Genomic DNA, 19143 nt, shown 5'->3' on the forward strand with positions numbered 1-19143 from the left:
GGGGGGGGGGGGGAGAGGGGGATAAACTTGCATTGGTTGTCCACATATCACTTTTATATACTCTCAAGTTAATTGACAAAAATTAAAAAATGCAACCAACAATCCATATATCTCATCATACTGATTCTAGAGATGCACAAATTAGATGGTACCTGAATGCTTTCCTTATAGTGGGGACACACAGAATAGACAGGTGCTTCATGGCCCTCAAAAGTGTACTGCTTAGAGCCAGTGGCAGCATCCCACACCTAGTGGACACAAAAGGCTCCAAAATGAGACCCTCTGATAAATAAAATTCAGCTTTAGAAAACTGACAACTAACAACTATGCGTACCTTGATAGCCTTGTCCTCTCCACAAGTTATGATGCATAATTGTTTATTTGGATGAGAGAAAGCAAGATCACTAACATTGCCAACATGGGCATCAATCTAGAACAAAAACGAAGATCAGATCATAGTTGCTTCTAAGACAGTGACAAGACATCAGACAAATATAGCTTAATATAACTGAAATCTGAAGGTTAAACACACCTCTAGGTGGTTCCTCAAATCATCACCACCATGGTACGAGTATAGATGAACTATGTGCTTAGAATATGCAACACCTGGATCAACGTTGATAATCAAGAAAATAGCATGATTGAATGACATAAACCACTGACCTCATAAATTTCATTTATTTTATCACATAATAAAAGAAAAGATAGTGCTCAATCCACTATCACAAAATCTGATGCAGTGGAAATCAATACTTCTCACTAGAGGTATAGTGTACAAAGAAAACCAACAAACCACACCCACCCAATAAACTGATTTGAACCGGGATAAAGAAACAAGTAGTAGTTTGACAAGAAAAGAAGCAATCACACTTAGAGCTAACAAAATTCAATCATCTACAATTTCCTCTTAGCATCTGAAAATCAAATGAAATAGTAGAGAATTCTTAATATTTAAAAATGAACTCAATCCATCAAAAATCTACAGACGACAAGTACTTTCTCAATAGCAGCACCCTTGTCAAAATGCTTCAACCCCAGGAAAATCCTCACTTCACATTACAAGAAGGGATGACTACTACATACCAAGAAGGTTCCCATCAGGACTCCACATCACACGGTTAACTGTTGCAGTGTATTCATTCGCTAAAGAAGCCTATAAGTAAGAAAGAGGAAATTAATATCTATCAAAACTGGAAGGAAGCCCATAAAAGGTTAAATACTCTATTAGAGACGCACTGACCTGCAAAGTCATTGAACAGTTACCTATCTCCCAAACTTTAAAATTTTTAAATGCAAGCCTTTCCCTGCCACCAATCTCCCATATAGCAATGTCACCAATGTTTGTTCCAACTGAAAAGGCAAACGAGCACAATCTTCAGAAAGCTAACATCACACGCTTAGAGTGAAAAGCTGTATATATCTGAATAATTAATCAACACCGAAAGCTGACCAAGAAGAAGAGTTTGTTGCACAGGATGGAAATCCATGCTCTTAACAGCAGACCCTTGATTCAAGTTCACCACAACAGTCTTGGGCAAGTCATCAGAAGAATGCAAGCTATGAGCATGGCTCTGTCCAGGATATGTGACGGGGAAAATGTTGACGGGAAGATTATTGACCTACAGAAGTCCAATTAGATCAAGAGGTGAAGACTGGATATCCCTTGATAAAGCACAGTTCGACATTTTAAGCTAAGATGACATAAAAAGGAAACCTAAAGACTAGCAGGAATTGATAATTTCCTTAACCCCAACAAAAGTACCTCAACAATCAAGAGTCCAGAACTCCTAAACTAACCCACTCCCACAAACTCACATAAAACAAAACCAGAGAGAGAAGAGTGTAAATGGCATATTAAGTACCTCCTCTGACATCCCAAAGGGTCTTGGCCTCTTCAGTACATGCTCTGAATCGGCTGTTTGGTAGTCCAACGCAGCATTGCTAGCAGGAGGAGTCCTAGGATGCTTTAGCATGGATGCTATCGTATAGCAACACATGAAAGAAGCCAAAAAATTAGCCAGAGGGAAGAACAGGGGAATTAAAGAACATGAAATCAGATGTTAACAATGATACAGAAATAGGAAAAGGTAACAGTCAAATGACATTCATTAGTAGGAAAAAAAAAATTACCAGCATTAGTAGGAGGGCTTAAGCCTATTGGTCCTCCTGAAATAGCTTGGTGTGGCATAGAGGGAGGATTGGTCATCCATCCTCCAAGCGAAGCAATAGGTGCTTGTGCTGGCTGGAATGGCTTTTCAGACAAAGAAACAAGAGTAATTTCAACAACAAATTCAAATAATATACTCAACGAGCTTACATTTACTTTTTAGAAATGGAGAAACAAAGAAAGGAGGTAGTTGTTTCAAGGAACACATACTCCATGGGCGCCTATAGGTGGAAAACCACCTACTTTAGGCATAGAACCAATTATTGGATTAGCAACTGGCGAAGGAGCCCGAGCACCATTTGGTTGCCCACAAGCATGGTCAACAAAGAGTGTTTTTATATCAGGATTGGGCTTTGGGTTCTTGCATAGCTGATGCTGCCAATTTAAACTGCGAGATAATAGAATGGAATAATAATAATGAACATACAATGGTGTAAACAGAAAAAAGATTTAAACTCAGCCTGAAGAAAAAAACATAAGAATATTAATAAAACTGTTCCTTGGTCACCTCTGGTTTATCAATGTCCGCAGCCTTGAGTTCTTTAAGCTAGGAAACTGAAGCTTCTCGCGGAAAAGAGGATTGGCCTCGATCAATTTTTTTAACTCAACAAGCATTATCGCCCTAGCAGACTTGGTATCTCCATACTTTGAAAGCTGTTCATTCTCCCTAGCATTACATATTTTCCACCATAAATTTTTTATCATGAAATGAACAAGATAGACTGGAATGAAAAGAACAAACCAACTGCTCACCAACAAAAGACTTCCTGCACCGCAGTAAACAAACTAAAGGCAGAGAGATACTAGCATATTAATATGGTAATCTTACAAATAAGAGAAAGAAGGAATATTTTCTCTCCCTAATTAGGCATCATGTTTTCGCTTATACAACTTTGTCGAGCAAAATTGCAAGCTCCAAAGAACGCCAGCATATATATCACAAGTAACAAAGTAATTTTGACAATCCATCCAAGAGAAAAATCACTTAATAGAAATAAACCTAGAAACATTTCATCTCAAGTCGGACGTAGGCGAAATTACACCTCCCGTGCAAAACAAGAAATGAACTCCTTATGTAATCCTTGTGAGTAGTTGATGAATAGTCTCTTTTCAGATTCAATTAAGCAAAGGGAAAAGCCTTTGGCTTTAACGCAAATAAAAGAGGGATCGAATAAAGGAAATGATAGCCAGATCTTCTAAATTTATGTTGCACGGATCCTTCAAATTCCCTTGCAGCACCACGTCGATCCAACATGATGTTGGTGTGGGTATGGGATAAAACATTGGACTTGGTCAACATATCTTGGATGCTTTGACTATGATAAAGACCAAAAACCATATGTTTGTTGGCCTTTTGGTTTCCATTTTAGGGTAAACATGTGAGAATATAAATATCACATAATATTTTGCTAATGTATGAGATATCTTAGTAGGTATTCAAGGAGAATGTAGTTATACTAGTCTTAGTTCAACAACTTCACTAATTATTGAATAAGACTTATCTATGTAATACTATATATTTATAGCCAAATCTTGAAAAGCAATACTTGCAATCCTTTGCATATCTAGAATCCTAAGATTCAGGTGATGACATATAGACTTATAGATCCGCATTCATATAGGGTATCAACTCCTGAAAGTTTTTTGCCGCAATGGAAAACTACTGATGTGCAGAGAATGTCCACTTAACAACGAAACTCGCTTGCCTACACAAACAGCAGACTACCTGGCAAACTGCAGCTCTGCATTCGTGCTAAATACACAATTTTTCTCAAATACTACTAAATTTTTCAACCAAAGAAAATAATACACAAAATCATGAATGCTAGCATATTCAATGTAACAACAACTACCCTCTAAATTAACCAACATATAAATTCTATACCTAAAATTCTGCAATGTCAAGAGGAGCGTTATCTCCTTGAACAACTCTTCATTAAATGTGGAAAACACTTTCAGATCTTTCACTAGAATCTCCACAGCCTTAGCCTGATCATGCCTGCAACAAAAAAGAAAATACATAAAATCACCCAAATCAAACCAACCTAAACGGCTAAAAACCAAAATGGCAAATGAGGTCCCAAAATAATCAAAAAGAAGCACGGAAATGAAACTGCTTGTAGTACCTATCAAGTGCTTCCAGATACTTCTGTTTTCGGATCTCAAAAAATATTTTCATTGAGTACCGATTATCATCTACCTTAGTAAACCCAGATAAGTACTTCTCCACCTCATCCCACTCTCCATTAGTAACCGAATCCTCAAAATACCTCATGTTGAAGAAGAAACCCGACTCCTTCTCCAACCTTCATCATCGATTAAACAAAAAAAAAAAAGAAACATCAAACAAAAAACAATAAAATCACGAATACAAAAATCACTTTTTTTAAAAAAAAAAAAAGCCTTTACTTGTGCACAGTTTCCTTGAACTTCTCTTCATCTAAGAACTGGAGTATCAAAAACACCAGCTCTCTGCTTAAAGAAGTCATCACGTTGACTGATCAAAACAGATCCACCACAATCCTACAATCGCCGACCTTAATTTAGGGTTTTCACAACCGATCGCTTCAAATCAAAAAAAAAAGAAAAAACATGCACTGAAATTAAACAATCAAAGCAACAGAAACATCAAAATTATACCTGAAAATTCAACAATAAAAACTTGTAGATCGGAAACTTACAGAAGAACATAAACAACGAAGACGATGAAGAAGGTGAGGTTCTTTTGGGCTTTTGCGGTGGGCCTCCGTCTTTTTCCTTCCCCTCTTCTTTCTTTCTTTCTTTTCTCTTTCTAATCTAATTTTGTGCTTCTTCTTTCACTCTCCCCACTGCATTTATTTATACAACCAAAAAAAGGAAAAAGAAAATGGAAAAAGCATGACGAGAATGTTCCTTACGCGCCTCCTTGAGTCGTGAACTACACGATCTCACTATAAATTTTGGTCCATTAAACGCGTCGACTTTTGAACAAATGCAACACATCGCCACGTCGCAATACGAAAGTGGTGATAAGTAGAGGAGTCATTATCATAGTGATAAGTTAATTTACTTATCAGAATTGGATTCCATTATACGAGAAGTGGATACTGATGATAAGTAAAACTACTTATCAGTTGTAAGTTTTGCGTGTTAGAGAGAAAGAATAAGGTACAGCGACCAAAGCACCATTCTTAAATGTGCTTTAATAATTCGATCTACTAATAAATAGGTGGTCCCTGCTTTTCTTCAATTATTAGCTTCTATTTAAGGATGATTTACTATGTATAGACCATAGATTAACATACAAGTATTTGAATTATTTTTTTTCAACAAATAAATGTTTTTTACATTATAGTTGGTAAAAGTAATAGTACATTCTTGTGAGAAATCGAAATTTTAATTTTATGAGTTTTAAAATTTTAAAATAATAATCTTTAATTATTTAATTAATTTGGGGTTTATTGTATAATGTTTGTTATCTTGTTACAATCCAAACTTAATTTGAACAAGGCTTATTCTGAGAGTAGTGTTGTGATCACGCCTAAAATAGGTTCGAAAAGGATAGGTGATCGCTGTAAATATTATCTAATTTTTAAGTCTAGAATCGAGTTGAACAGAGAACTAAGATTTAATTATGACTATTGAGTATCACTATAAAAATAGGTTTGAACAATTATTTAATTTCATTATTAAATTTCTTATTTCTAACAAATATTGATTAAGCAATAAAAATTATCAACTAGTAAGAATGGGTTGACTTCAAGATTAAGGAGCCATAGAGTTGTGATTTCCTCAATTGTCAGATTCTATAATATCAACCATGAATCTCCCCATGCCACAAATTTCTCTCGATTAAATATAATAAGTTTCTATCGTTATTTTCTCGAATGAACTGTAGTTAACCAATTAATTTATTCACTTAAACTGCATTAAAGTTTTATTATTTGTAAATTTCACTTTCAAATCTCACCCTTTAATATGGTAATGCTTCGAAGGGATGTTATTCAATTAAAGGTAATTTCATAATCTCTCGAAAATAAAAATGACACTGTTAATTGCTTGTCAGTCAAATTAATTACAATTATTGCGTAATTCAACAATTAGAGATAAAAGAATGACTCAGTTATGTCAAAAATTAACAAGAATTTATCCAACAAAAGGTTCCATCAAAACACTAGATAGAAAATTAGCTACTCCGGACACGATCAATTTTCCAAAAGCCACTACTTGATGATTTTCTTGGTCTCTTTCAACTGACGCGAACAAGCTCGATAATTCTTATTTGTTTTCTAAGTTCTTTTTACTCAACGACTATCAAAAGCTTTTTTTAATCATTTCAATAGGGTTCTATCTAGATATCGAAGTTCAGAACATGCCTATTTCCAGCTGAACATATCTATTAAGCTCTGACAAATTTGTTATGCAAAAAAAAAAACATTTAGTAAGCATATAATAATTCGAATAATAATCAAGTGATGATGGTAAAATAACACGTATGAGGTCTAAATATATGTATTTTTTGACCTAGTAATTAGTATTCTCTCCGTCCCTTTTTATTTGTTCACTTTTGAATTGACATACCTATAAAAAAAAATGACGTAGTGAGTTTACCATTTTATCCCCTATTAATTATGAAGTGGATGAAAAGTTCTACATTTTTAAAAGTAATTAGTCATTTAATTGAGAGTATAATACGTAAAAAAGAATGTACTTTCTTGATTTGTTAAAATGGACGAGTAAGTAGGGACAATTATAAAAAAAACGTGGACAAGTAAAAAGGGACGGAGGGTGTAATTACTAATACGTACATGGGTAAGATGTATAATAGCTTCTCATGTGTGAGAGAGAATTAATTCTTCCTTATTTAAATAGAGCTTAAAAGGAAAATAAATATGGTTAGTAGTTCATAGATATAGATATATTAGGCAAATTCTTTTTTAAAAATGTATTTCTTACAAACGCAAGGCATAAGCTATTTGTTAGGGTGGACTCACATATATTTTTTATAAAAAGAAGTTGCTCGAATATAATCATTCTTCATTTTCAATCTTAAGATTGTGAATCTGAGTTATCAAGAAAGCAAATATGGAAGCTATTGGAGAAGGGTAGAGAGAGAAAAAGAAAAGCTATTAATTAGGGCAGAACATGAAAGATTAAAATACATTTTTTCGAAAATTATTAATGGGAGCAGGACAATTAATGAATTTCAAATGTAAATTTTTAATTTCTCAAACTGATATTTCAGTATTAAAAGTTATATTGTCACTAATAACATATAATATAAAATTTCATACTAGAATAACAAAACATCAATAACCTGGTAATCTTTATTGAAATTAGTTTATCATGGGCCAAGTGCTACACTATTACTTGAAATTAAATTATTTCAATAATTTAATTAATCGTCACAGTCAGATAATTGACTCTTTCTTCTCTGGCCAAAGTTTTTTGACTAAAAACATTGCAAGTTATTCTCTGCTATTAGTTCCAAATTAAGTACTCATAAAAAGCCAAACAACGTATAAATTAAATTTGTGTTTATTATTTTATATTAGGAACATCAAACAGTATTTTTTTTTTGGTCACACTTATTTTAGTAGTAACAACACTAATTCAATGCATGATGACATTTTTAACAGCTTATACTTTTGAAGAAATATTGAATAAATAGAAAAAACAAAAAATGTTAACTAGGCAAAATAGTGTAAAAAATTTTAGAAGTGCTAAAATATGGCATAATAGTGTAAATTTTTTTAAGAAGTGATAAAATATGGCAGGTCGATAGCTTTCTTGCGCAATATTGAACTCCTACATTATTTTGTCCTTTTCAAATCCCAACATGTCTCATTTTTATCCCTAACGCTCATGACACACTCACACTCGGTTCTCTCGATCATCTCTCGTAATATTTATCTAGATTATATATATATATATATTCTTAAAATAACATCTTCTTTTATATATACTAGATATAATTTCGATCATCTTTTTTTATCTGGATTATATATAAAAACTCACATGCTTTTCCAAAAAGTATTTTCCAAGTTCTTACCGTGCATAGAAATCACAAAATAAAAAGAGTTTTTTCTTTACCAATTTACCATTTGATTTTTTTAGTAATACATTCCATCAATATCGAGATTACAGCAAAGGAATTAACCTTTTTTGAACTTTAGAATCTTTATATTTTAAAAAAGATAAAAATTACGGGTATACTGAAATATGTTAAATTAATTTTATCTTGATTTGTAAATTGAAAAATAATAATAATTATTTTTAATTTTAATAATAAGGGAGTAATTCAGTATTCTGGAAAAAATCATAAAAATCACTAATTCCATACTTTTCTCAGTGTTATCTTTTAATTGGGGGAAAAAACAGTAAGATAAAAGAGCTAACAATGCCTTCAAAAAATCATCAAAATCACTAATTCTATATGTTTGACAAAATTATCTCTAAATATTGGGAATATCCACAAAGCCAATTCATTTTATGAATTTAATTTTCCCAAAAAAAGAAAAAAGTGGTACACCCTAAAACTCTTTCTCCACATTTTATGTTAACTTGCCCCATTTCAGTGTTAAATTTGACAAGATTCAAAAATGGATTAATGAGAAGATATGGTAGTTAGGAGGATAATTCTTCATTGGTATAAAAGTCAAGATAGCAACTTTTGTAGGTGAAATTTAGGTGAACCATAAATTGATTTCACAAGGTAAATGTTGACATTTTGACATATTGTGATGTCATGGATGACATCAATAGGAAGAATTTACTCCCATAAATAGGTAGCTCCTAATTCATTTGTAACACACCTCTCACTTGCCTTCTCATCTCCTAAGGCATTTGTTCTTCTTTCTCTCTTGTAGTATTTCACTTGTACTCTTTTGGAGTGAAATAAATATTGGTTGGTTGTGTCCGAGGAGTAGGCAAAAGAAAACAAAAGTTTGCCGAACCTCGTTAATTCCTGGTGTTCTTTCTCTTGTTGTCTCATTTACTATTTATTAGCTACATTTAGATATAGCAGTTGTGATTCCATCACTCTCTATATATTCGGCTTCCGCAACAATTGATATCAGAGCCAAGGTATTATCTGAGTATGCTCTGTCGTTGCAGCATAGTCTGAACTTCCACATCAGAAAAAGATTTACTTTGGTCTTTGAATTGTTAGCTAGTAAATAGTATTTGTAGTAAAAATGGGAGACAAGAAAAATGATGAGTCCACATCAAGTGTCAATAATACGTCATCATTGGCATCTTCGCTTATGACAAGAATTGTGTCAAATGCAAAATTTGCAGTTGAAATTTTTGACGGGTCAGGACATTTCGGAATGTGGCAAGGCGAGGTCCTTGATGTTCTTTTTCAACAAGGGCTAGATATTGCCATTGAAGAAAAGAAACCAGACGGTGTAGGAGAAGAAGATTGGAAGATTATCAACCGTGTTGCTTGCGGTACCATTCGATCTTACCTTTCAAGAGAACAAAAGTATCCATACACGAAGGAAACATCTGCAAATAAATTATGGAATTCATTGGAGGAGAAATTCTTGAAGAAAAATAGTCAAAATAAACTTTACATGAAAAGAAGACTGTTACGCTTCACTTATGTTCCCGGTAGCACAATGAATGATCATATCACCAGCTTTAATAAGTTGGCGACAGATTTGCGAAATATGGACGTGACTTTTACGGATGGAGATATGGCCTTAATGTTGTTAAGTTCACTTCCCGATGAGTTTGAGCATCTTGAAACGACTCTACTGCATGGGAATGATGAAGTATCTCTCAAAGAAGTTTGTTCTGCCTTATACAGTTATGAACAAAGAAAGAGAGAAAAACAAAAAGGCGGAGAAGCAGAAGCACTAGTTGCGAGAGGTCGTTCTCAAAATCATATGAGAACGAAGAAAGGGAGATCCAAGTCAAGATCGAGACTCAGCAAAGATGAATGTGCCTTTTGCCGAGAAAAAGGGCATTGGAAGAAAGACTGCCCAAAGTTGAATAGCAAAGCCAAACCAAATAATGGGAAGGCTGTCATGGATTCAAATGTGGCTGATTGTGATGATTCCGATTACTCACTAGTTACAACAGATCCATCCAAATCATCTGATGTATGGTTGATGGATTCAGCTTGTAGTTATCATATGTGTCCCAATCGGGACTGGTTTATTGATTTACAAGAAGGAGAATGTGGAGTTATTCACACTGCAAACAATAATCCTCTTACCGCATATGGTGTTGGTTCAATCCGATTAAGGAACCATGATGGATTAAGTAGAACATTAACGGATGTTCGATATGTAGCAGATAATGGCGTGATGAGAATATGCTCTGGTGCACTTGTGGTAATGAAGGCAATTCGAAGAAATAATAACATGTACCACTATCAAGGTAGTACAGTTATTGGGACAGCGGCAACAACATCCAATGACGAGAAGGAGGCAGAAATGACCAAGTTGTGGCATATGCGCTTGGGGCATGCTGGAGGGAAATCCTTGAAAACTTTATCAGATCAAGGATTGCTAAAAGGAGTAAAAACTTGCAACTTGGAGTTTTGTGAGCATTGTATTAAGGGAAAGCAAATAAGGGTTAAATTTGGAACAGCTATCCATAATACTGAAGGTATTTTGGATTATGTTCATTCGGATGTTTGGGGTGCTTCCAAAACACCTTCATTAGGTGGGAAACACTATTTTGTAACCTTTGTTGATGACTTTTCTCGAAGATTGTGGGTGTATACGATGAAAACAAAAGATGAAGTATTTGGAATTTTTCTCAAACGGAAGGCGATGATAGAAACTCAAAGTGGCAGAAAGATCAAGTGTCTTCAGTATTCTAGAAAAAATCATCAAAATCACTAATTCTATACTTTTCTCAGTGTTATCTTTTAATTGGGAAAAAAAGACAGTAAGATAAAAGAGCTAACAATGCCTTTAAAAAATCATCAAAATCACTAATTCTATATGTTTGACAAAATTATCTCTAAATATTGGGAATATCCACAAAGCCAATTCATTTTATGAATTTAATTTTCCCAAAAGAAGAAAAAAGTGGTAAACCCTAAAACTCTTTCTCCACATTTTATGTTAACTTGCCCCATTTCAGCTGATATATTTTTTAAGAAAAAAATGATTAGAGATATATTTTATCAAGCTAAACTTATTTTTAATTATTTTTACTTTGATCAAACACTTTCAAAAACTAAAAATGATTAAAAAGTAAGTTTAATCAACTTTTTATCTATTCAAACAGGCTCTTACTAATAATGTGTTGTAATTCTAAATTTGACAAATAGTAATTTATATAATTTTTAATATTAAAATAATATTTAAAATAATACAAAAATCCTCATAATTAACTAAAATAAAGAAATGAAAGAGAAAAATTTATTTTTATTTTTACTCCTCCGTCCCATTTTATATATCATCCCTTTCTATAAATAGTTGGTGTATAATACTTGTCATTTTATAAAATCAATGCATAAATTATCATATTTTTCCTTTTTTTACCATTGTGATTTATTAGACTTGCAAATATATACTTGACCAACTTAGAAAAGCTAAATAAATGACTCATGTTCATTGGTTATATTAATAAATCAAAATAAATTAATTCATATTCATTGATTGAAAACTTGAGTTCAAAAGAATTAAACAAAGATAAACGAATAAAATTATATCATTTTTTAATATAATTACAAAATAAAATGGTGACAAATATAATGGAACTGATGAAGTAGTAATCAAGTAAAATAAAATGAAGGAAAGAACTTTTTAAATCCAAAGAATATTTGATTTGGGCGTTAGAAATTAAGAAAAGTGAGTTGCTTTAATGCAATTGCGTTAATCCACAAATGACACCCTGTCTAGAGAGAAATATAGCTAAATTAATAGCAATAATTGCGGGTCAAAGCAATAATTGATTTTTTAGGTCCATCTGTTAATTAAAAAAAAAAATTGAAAAAGTTTACATGCTTTTGTATTTCAAATTTAATTAACTCGACCAGTGACCAACTTAGTACACCAGCACACAGGCTGTTGTCTCTTATACATGAAAAAAAAAAGATGGAAATATTCTTGAACTATTATAAATGGTATGCAAATATTTTTCGTTATATTTTTAGAATATTAAGTAGTTTTAAAAAAGAGTATGTATACCCTTTATATTGACGGATATACATGTGTCATAATCATATTCATCGATCTGACATTTATCGACGGATAAGATTGTGTCATGTGTCCCTATTTAGTCTTCCTTAGAGTGAAGGGCATGTATGCTCTAGTTTATGGACGGCAGGGGTACCAATGTTCCAGAAATATGACGAAGGGTATCTGCATACCATTTATGATAGTTCGGGGTATATTTATCCTTTTTTCCAAAAAAAAATAAAAAGATTTACAAATTTATTAATACGATCGAAGTTGTTCAACGATAATATTATTGCTAATAAGCGGATTTTTATACAGTTATGTATATTTAAAAGTTGCAATCATAAACATTTGTTTATGAAAAGAAAACAGAGATATGCGTTTTATCAATGCAAATGTTTAAAATATCCCGATATTTGGTTTATGAACTATAACTTGCTTATTTGCTAAATTGTACAAATAATAATTTGAAATTTTTTGCTAATTTTCACAACTTATGGGATTTCATTAAATACAATATAAGAAATTAAACTCGCATGTTAAATTTTTTTTTTTTAACTTCAATTCAATCTGACAAATCATGTTCAAACGGGGTAGGATAAGAAATAAAGACGGGGTATTTGATTTGCTCATGCTTTGGCCATAGATTTTGAAGTTTCAAACTTAAAAATTGAGTTATGAAATTGTGATATTTGAAACATGAAGTTATGTTTGGACATACATTTTAATTAAAAAAATTTTAAATGCTTTTGTGAGTGAAAATAAAATTTCTTCTAAAATATTTTGAACATCAATCTTCAAAATCAAATCAAGATTCATAGTAAAACAAATATTTGAAAATAATTTTTCAAAGTTTGATCCAAACTATTATGGTTTAAGTGCTAGCAAAGAATAAAAGAAATTTGAAAATTGTAAACTGTATTAGTTTTAAAAATGTGATTTACAAATTACGTCTTTTGAAATACTATTTGCAATTAAAGATAATGTCATCTTTCGAACGATTTATTACCCAAGTAAGCAACTAGTTGGAAATTGCACTTCCAACAACTTTATCTATGTTCCAAATTTCATTTCCTCCCTGTTTTTTTTTTTTATAAAAAAATTCAATAGTTACTCCGATACTACTGCTAATTTAATCTCCTCAAGGGTAGTTAACTAAGTACTGATGTGGAGAACTTATCGATGACAAAAAAGACGAGATGTATATTGAAGGTACCTAATGTCTCCAGTCAAACTGAATAAAAATACGTTTTAGACATTTCAAAATGACATCTCGAAAGTACCACTAGTTGGTTCAATCACTTTACCTACAAACACTTGATCAAATGCAAACATCATTTTGAAAAGAAAAAAAACGAAACTTGATTCATGAAGATGAAAATCAATTGAATGGCTCACATCCAACAAGCTTTGGCAAATTAAATTGCTCAAAGGAATATTCACCATAACTTATCATTATAACAATGTGTGCATATTTGGGCAGAGGCCAAAGTATAAAGTCCAAGCCAAATCAATGTACTAATTTCAACCTGAACTGAAAACTCAGAAACACCATTCAGCATATAAACAGTTTTCATTTCTTGTGTTCAACATATTACACGAGAAAATCACACGAAAGACGAGCAGAACAATAACATCCATTCCTGCACAACCCAATGGAATGATACTTCCAATTCAAAAAAAAAAAAAAGTACCTGTTGTTCCATGTAATGATTATCAGTATTTCTTCTCCAAAAAATACATCAAGTCCTACAGAAATTCAATATGAACAAGCCACAATCAATTACCCACATTCTCTTAAGCTTGTACCTCTACCTTTTCAATTTCTGGTTTTGGTTCTTTTTCCTCTGAAGCAGTAGAGTCTGCATTGCCTTCTGTTCCTGACAAAACATCATCATCCACTACTGGAGGAATCTTGAACATATCATCATTTTCCAAAGCTGTGAATTTCTCTTTTGCTTCTCCTTTCAGTAGCTCGATAACGTCAAGCATTGTTGGTCTCTTCTCAGGTCGATTTTGAGCACAAACGAGAGCAACAAGAACCACTCTTTTGAATTCTTCCTCCACGTAGTTCCCACTCAACCTTGGGTCTGCAAGTTCACTCAACCTCCCTTCCCACACAAGTGGTAGAGCCCAATCAGTGATTGTGCGTTTCACAGTTAGATTGACCTTCTCAATTGGTTTCTTGCCACTAGCAAGCTCTAGCAAAAGAATACCAAAGCTGTAAACATCACAGCTCTCCGATGCCTTCCCTAACATTGCATATTCTGGTGCAAGATAGCCTAGAGTGCCTTTTACTCTAGTGGTTACATGTGTTGCACCATCTGGGATGAACTTTGCAAATCCAAAATCAGCAACTTGGGCTTGGAAATCAGAATCGAGCAGCACGTTGCTTGCTTTGATGTCTCTGTGGATGATATGTGGGGTCGCATGGTGGTGCAGATAGCTGTCATACACATTAGAGGTAAGCAAATGAAGAGGAAATATAAGACCCTGTAACACCCTGGAGGCTCTAGAAGGATAGTGGGGTCAGGGGTGAGGGGAAGGGAGTCAGAAAGAGGGATCGAGGATGTTGAATACTTACGCAATTCCCTCAGCTGATCCAATTGCAACATTCATTCGGCGTTTCCAATCAAGAAGGCTTTCAGCAGAATGCTGGCCGTGAAGATGAGAAAGCAAGCTTAAATTAGGCATGTAGTCATATACGATCAGACGTTCCTGGCCTTCTGCACAGTAACCGCGTAAACTTAGAAGATTTTTGTGTCGTACTCTTGCCAGAATTTCAACTTCAACAGCAAATTCCATCTCAGCTTTGTTGCTCCACACCTTTAGCCTTTTGACTGCTATCTGAAAATTATGTATTCATTAAGAAAAGCACAACCCTATAATCAGTAGGTGAAGTTCTACAACTCACTGTAACACATTGTATGTAAAGGACTCCAACTTCATTGGCATGTGATGTCTTTTCACTTTAAAGATATTTTGCCAGTCTTTCTTACTACCTTTTAGTTTTTATTATAGTTCCTCAGTAAAATATGTTAGTTCAAAAACTGAAATCTTTTGAAGAAAAGCAAGCAAAAGCACATAAATGAACATACAACTTGCACATATTCCTATTCATGGCCACTGTCAGCTTTCTTCTAAACATGCCTACATCACTGTCCACTAACTTTTTCCAACAGAAGCATTCCATATCATGGTTTCAGCTGAAGTATCTTCTTTATCTTTTTCACTTTATCTTTTTCCCCCTTTGTTCCCGGGAGGAGGGGGGCGGGGGGGATTTGGCTCCTTCCTATCAACAAAACCCAGGCATGTCCATTTCCCCTAGGGTAATATTAGCATACATACATTTTTTTATCTAAAACACAGATGTCATGGATTCAACAGATAATTAAAAAAATTCTTCAAGCTTTAGAATGATACGCTCCATTTATAAAACAGTTGTTACAGCAAAAAAAATGGAAATTAGACTCAGTTTTGATATTACTACATGCTGGAAGATAGATATAGCTTTAGAGAGTCTTAACAAAAACAGTACCAACAAGAAACCAGAAAATCAGATTAGAGAAGTAGTGAGATAGGAAAGAGGTGAAAGAGTGATGGACTTTTGCAGAGAAATCTGAAGAATCAATAGCCCTAAATGAGGAATATATGGCAAAGAAATATAAACTGATATTCCATTCAGAATTGGAGGTTAAAATCAAACTACAGTATGAAAGAATCATAACAGATCCCAAACCTATTTAAAAACTGAAAAGAGTTACTTAACCAAACAAACTGGTCAAGTATAAGGCTCGGGGAAGGGAGAATCAGGCAGTGAAGACAATCTATAAAGCTTAGTCTTAAGAATGATTAGTGCCAGACAATGGATTTAAATTTTAATTTATCAACTAATACAACAACATACCCAGTGTAGTACCAAAAAGTGGGGTCGGGGAGGGTAGAGTGTACGATGTGCTTACCCCTATCTCAGAGGTAGAGAGCCAGAGAGGTTGTTTCTGACATAAAGTAATGTAAGCAAGAGAAAATTAGAACTTCCTAACACTGTCTCGCCTCCCCCACAAACCCCCACCCAAAATGAAGGTATTGTCAAGGAAAGCACCTTAACTAATCCTCGGACACCTACACCTACTACCTCCGACCAAGCTCAGGTATGTGGTAACTCCACCCACCCGGATTAGGCAAATGACAAGAATTCAACTAATCTTGCCATTATTAGGATGCGAACAATGGTATTACACATTTCACATAAACAAACCCTACATGTTCAGCTGAATTGGATGTCTTCTTCCAATTTGGACCAAACTATCAATCAACTAATCACCACTCAATCCTAAATTAATTGGATCACAGAAAAAAAATCTACATTTCAAAGACACAGTTAGATGTGTTTTATTATCTCTATAAGCAATCTTGATGCTACTTTTCCCTACATTATGAGAAGAGGCCTGTGAATCAAACAAAGAAGAGATCCATTTCCCTTTTGGTTGAAGTAAGTGAAAAGGGTAAAAAGAAGAGATCCTTCATATAAGTTTTCACAATGCAATGAAAAATCAGCATAATAGCTTACATGCAGCCTCCAACAAAAATGTGGTTTGAATCCCTATGGAGGCCATGCTCGTGTATTCTTAAGCACCATTTATTGAAAATACAAGATTCTGAGTTGGTTAGAAGTGGAAATATGCTCTTATGCACACAATTCTTTTAGCTTAAGTTCTACGTCAAGTAAAAAATGTAAATTCCAGTCTAATCTTTTCTTCCTGTTCATTTGGGAGGGGCTCAAAAGGCTGTAAGTAACTTTGAAGATGCCTGTCCATTAAGGCCGAGACTGCGCCCCATTTCAGAAAAGCTTGTTGTTGGATTGGAACTAACTATACAAAATATTATAGAGCTTTCCTACCAAAAAACCATTAAATGTTTTTTTTAAACCTCCTTTCAAAGTATCTACCATGGAATCAGAGACCTAAGGAATCTCTTAAAGAAAATCCAAACGATCATCAATATTCATCTCTTTACCAGCTAGGGCTTTGGAACCTATTATATCATTAACAGTCATAATTACTATCACAAATTCACAACCAACTACCTTGAAAAGCTTCCTCTGAGATCCCTAACTCCAAGTGAATGACAGAGATACAACACTTTATATGGACAATCAATTCTGAATTTTCAAAAGCTATATGAATAGACTCAAGTATGCCAATAGTGTTCCAGCAGCTCTACAGAATTTTTCATATAATTGCTCCAATCAGTTTACAAGGAGAATGGGTGCAACATAAGGTTGTCACCATGTGACCTATAGTCATGGGTTTGATCCGCGGAATGAGTCTTGAGTAAGGTAGACTGCCTACATCACATCCCTTGAGGGTGTGACTTTTCCCTAGGTCTTGTGTAAAAAGGGATACTTTGTATGCCGCGACATATACTTTTTTAATCTAAAACAAAACATTCAACTTTGTAGATGTAAATTACCTGAGATCCATCCCAGAGCTGCCCCCAGTAAACACTTCCAAAACCACCTTCTCCAAGCTTGTTATCATAGTTAAAATTATTCGTAGCAGAGTGCAACTCCTTCAGAGAAAAAACCCTCCATGTTGGCTGCTTCTTCGCTTGCCCCTTTCTGTATCATTTCCAAATCGAAAATCAATTCAAAAAAGGGGGAAAATAGGTTCCTGCACTTTGTTTATCAGCATTCCCCAAATTAACACAATTATAAGTCTTCACAGCAAGAAATTATTCAAATGCAACAGTTTCTAATCAGAACACTCTAGTAAAAAACATGTACAAATAGCTAAACTCAAACCTTATTTAGAACAATACCAGGTGAAATTTACAAGAAGAGTAATTAAAGGTAATAGCTTTGAACAAATTTAGCACACACATACCGATCTGAACCCTTGACACAGCAAAATATAGACGAAAAGGCCATAGCTTTTGAATTTTGAATACTGAAACACCAAAAACTCAACTTTCTCTTTCTTAACAGAAGAGTATATCAAATAAGTCGATCAAGAATCAATCTTTCAGAACCCCATAGCAGAAAAAACGTGAACTACACTCAGCAATCACTTTATCTGACTGTTTTTTTCTGCTCAAAAAAAATAAAGTTTCCCCATTTTCGTTACAGCAAAGAAACTTCCTTCGAATCAAAGATTGCAAAAAAGCTACAGAGAGAGAGAGAAAACAGTAGATTCCAAATGGGGATGCTTTTAGTCAATCCAACTCTATCGAATTCTGCTTTCAGTTGAAACCGAAAGTGGTTTGGGGTGGTGGGGGGGGGAGAAGGAAGAATGGGCGAATGTCGTGCAAAAGGAGATTATGACAATTTTTACCTTTGGACTAATGTTTTTGTTTTTCTTAGTTTTACGCAATACCGCTCTATTTTTTCAAAACTTCCCTCGAAGCCTGGGCCCAAACGAAGGTCTACTCTCATTAATTATAGTTATTTTGTTTGAAAAAATATCAGTTTGGTTAGTTTGCATATCAGATAAAGGAAGTTTATTTCTAAAGAAAATAAATACAATCGTTTTTAAATTTACAAGAGTTTTTCTCAAAAAAAAAAAAGGTTTTTGTATTTCAATGAGTCCATATAGCTTAATGGGCAAGTTAAGCATTGGTTGAACTATCACTAATCTTTTTTATTACATCAAACAATTAAACTTTAGATTTTATTTGATAACGTAACATCACTATTAGTAGCGTCCATTTATTAATTGTATCTAGCCACCATATCTTCATTAATCAAACTTAAATAATTGAGTGGCATATTCTATTTTTGATTGACAAAAGTGACAACTTTCGTAACAATTTATACATTAAAAAAAGATACATAACCTTCTTAAAAAAAGTCAG

General features: G+C 33.7%; 2 protein-coding genes across 2 annotated transcripts in view; both read right to left on the reverse strand.

The window, feature by feature from the left end:
- Positions 1–5007, reverse strand: part of LOC107013633 (protein TOPLESS) — a 9899-nt gene extending 4892 nt beyond the window's left edge. Inside the window, exons 1-14 of the mRNA XM_015213501.2 lie at positions 4849–5007; positions 4577–4732; positions 4294–4473; positions 4053–4166; positions 2676–2834; positions 2378–2555; positions 2131–2251; positions 1863–1978; positions 1451–1619; positions 1241–1350; positions 1084–1153; positions 533–606; positions 335–430; positions 153–248 (exon numbers count right to left, since the gene is read on the reverse strand). Of these exons, the coding sequence (XP_015068987.1) occupies positions 153–248; positions 335–430; positions 533–606; positions 1084–1153; positions 1241–1350; positions 1451–1619; positions 1863–1978; positions 2131–2251; positions 2378–2555; positions 2676–2834; positions 4053–4166; positions 4294–4473; positions 4577–4656 (1563 nt within the window). The 5' untranslated portion in view covers positions 4657–4732; positions 4849–5007. The remainder of the gene's footprint in view (positions 1–152; positions 249–334; positions 431–532; positions 607–1083; positions 1154–1240; positions 1351–1450; positions 1620–1862; positions 1979–2130; positions 2252–2377; positions 2556–2675; positions 2835–4052; positions 4167–4293; positions 4474–4576; positions 4733–4848) is intronic.
- Positions 5008–13826: 8819 nt separating this feature from the next.
- LOC107015427 (PTI1-like tyrosine-protein kinase At3g15890) lies at positions 13827–18643 on the reverse strand. The gene is made up of 4 exons (XM_015215689.2): positions 18177–18643; positions 17764–17911; positions 14876–15138; positions 13827–14737 (listed from the first exon to the last, which is right to left on the reverse strand). Exons 1-4 carry the CDS (start codon positions 18218–18220, stop codon positions 14089–14091), a joined length of 1104 nt encoding a protein of 367 aa, XP_015071175.1. The 5' UTR covers positions 18221–18643; the 3' UTR covers positions 13827–14088.
- Between the last annotated feature and the right edge of the window lie 500 nt (positions 18644–19143).

Source organism: Solanum pennellii, chromosome 3, assembly GCF_001406875.1.
Source record: "Solanum pennellii chromosome 3, SPENNV200".
Taxonomy (NCBI): Eukaryota; Viridiplantae; Streptophyta; class Magnoliopsida; order Solanales; family Solanaceae; genus Solanum; species Solanum pennellii.

Excerpts from the sequence above, each read along its gene's own strand:
- LOC107015427 (XM_015215689.2), bottom strand. The coding sequence starts at position 18,220 with ATGGCCTTTTCGTCTATATTTTGCTGTGTCAAGGGTTCAGATCG. Across the intron at positions 15,139-17,763 it reads AGCTCTGGGATGGATCTCAG|ATAGCAGTCAAAAGGCTAAA; the intron begins GTAATTTACATC and ends CATAATTTTCAG. Across the intron at positions 14,738-14,875 it reads GGATCAGCTGAGGGAATTGC|CTATCTGCACCACCATGCGA; the intron begins GTAAGTATTCAA and ends TGTGTATGACAG.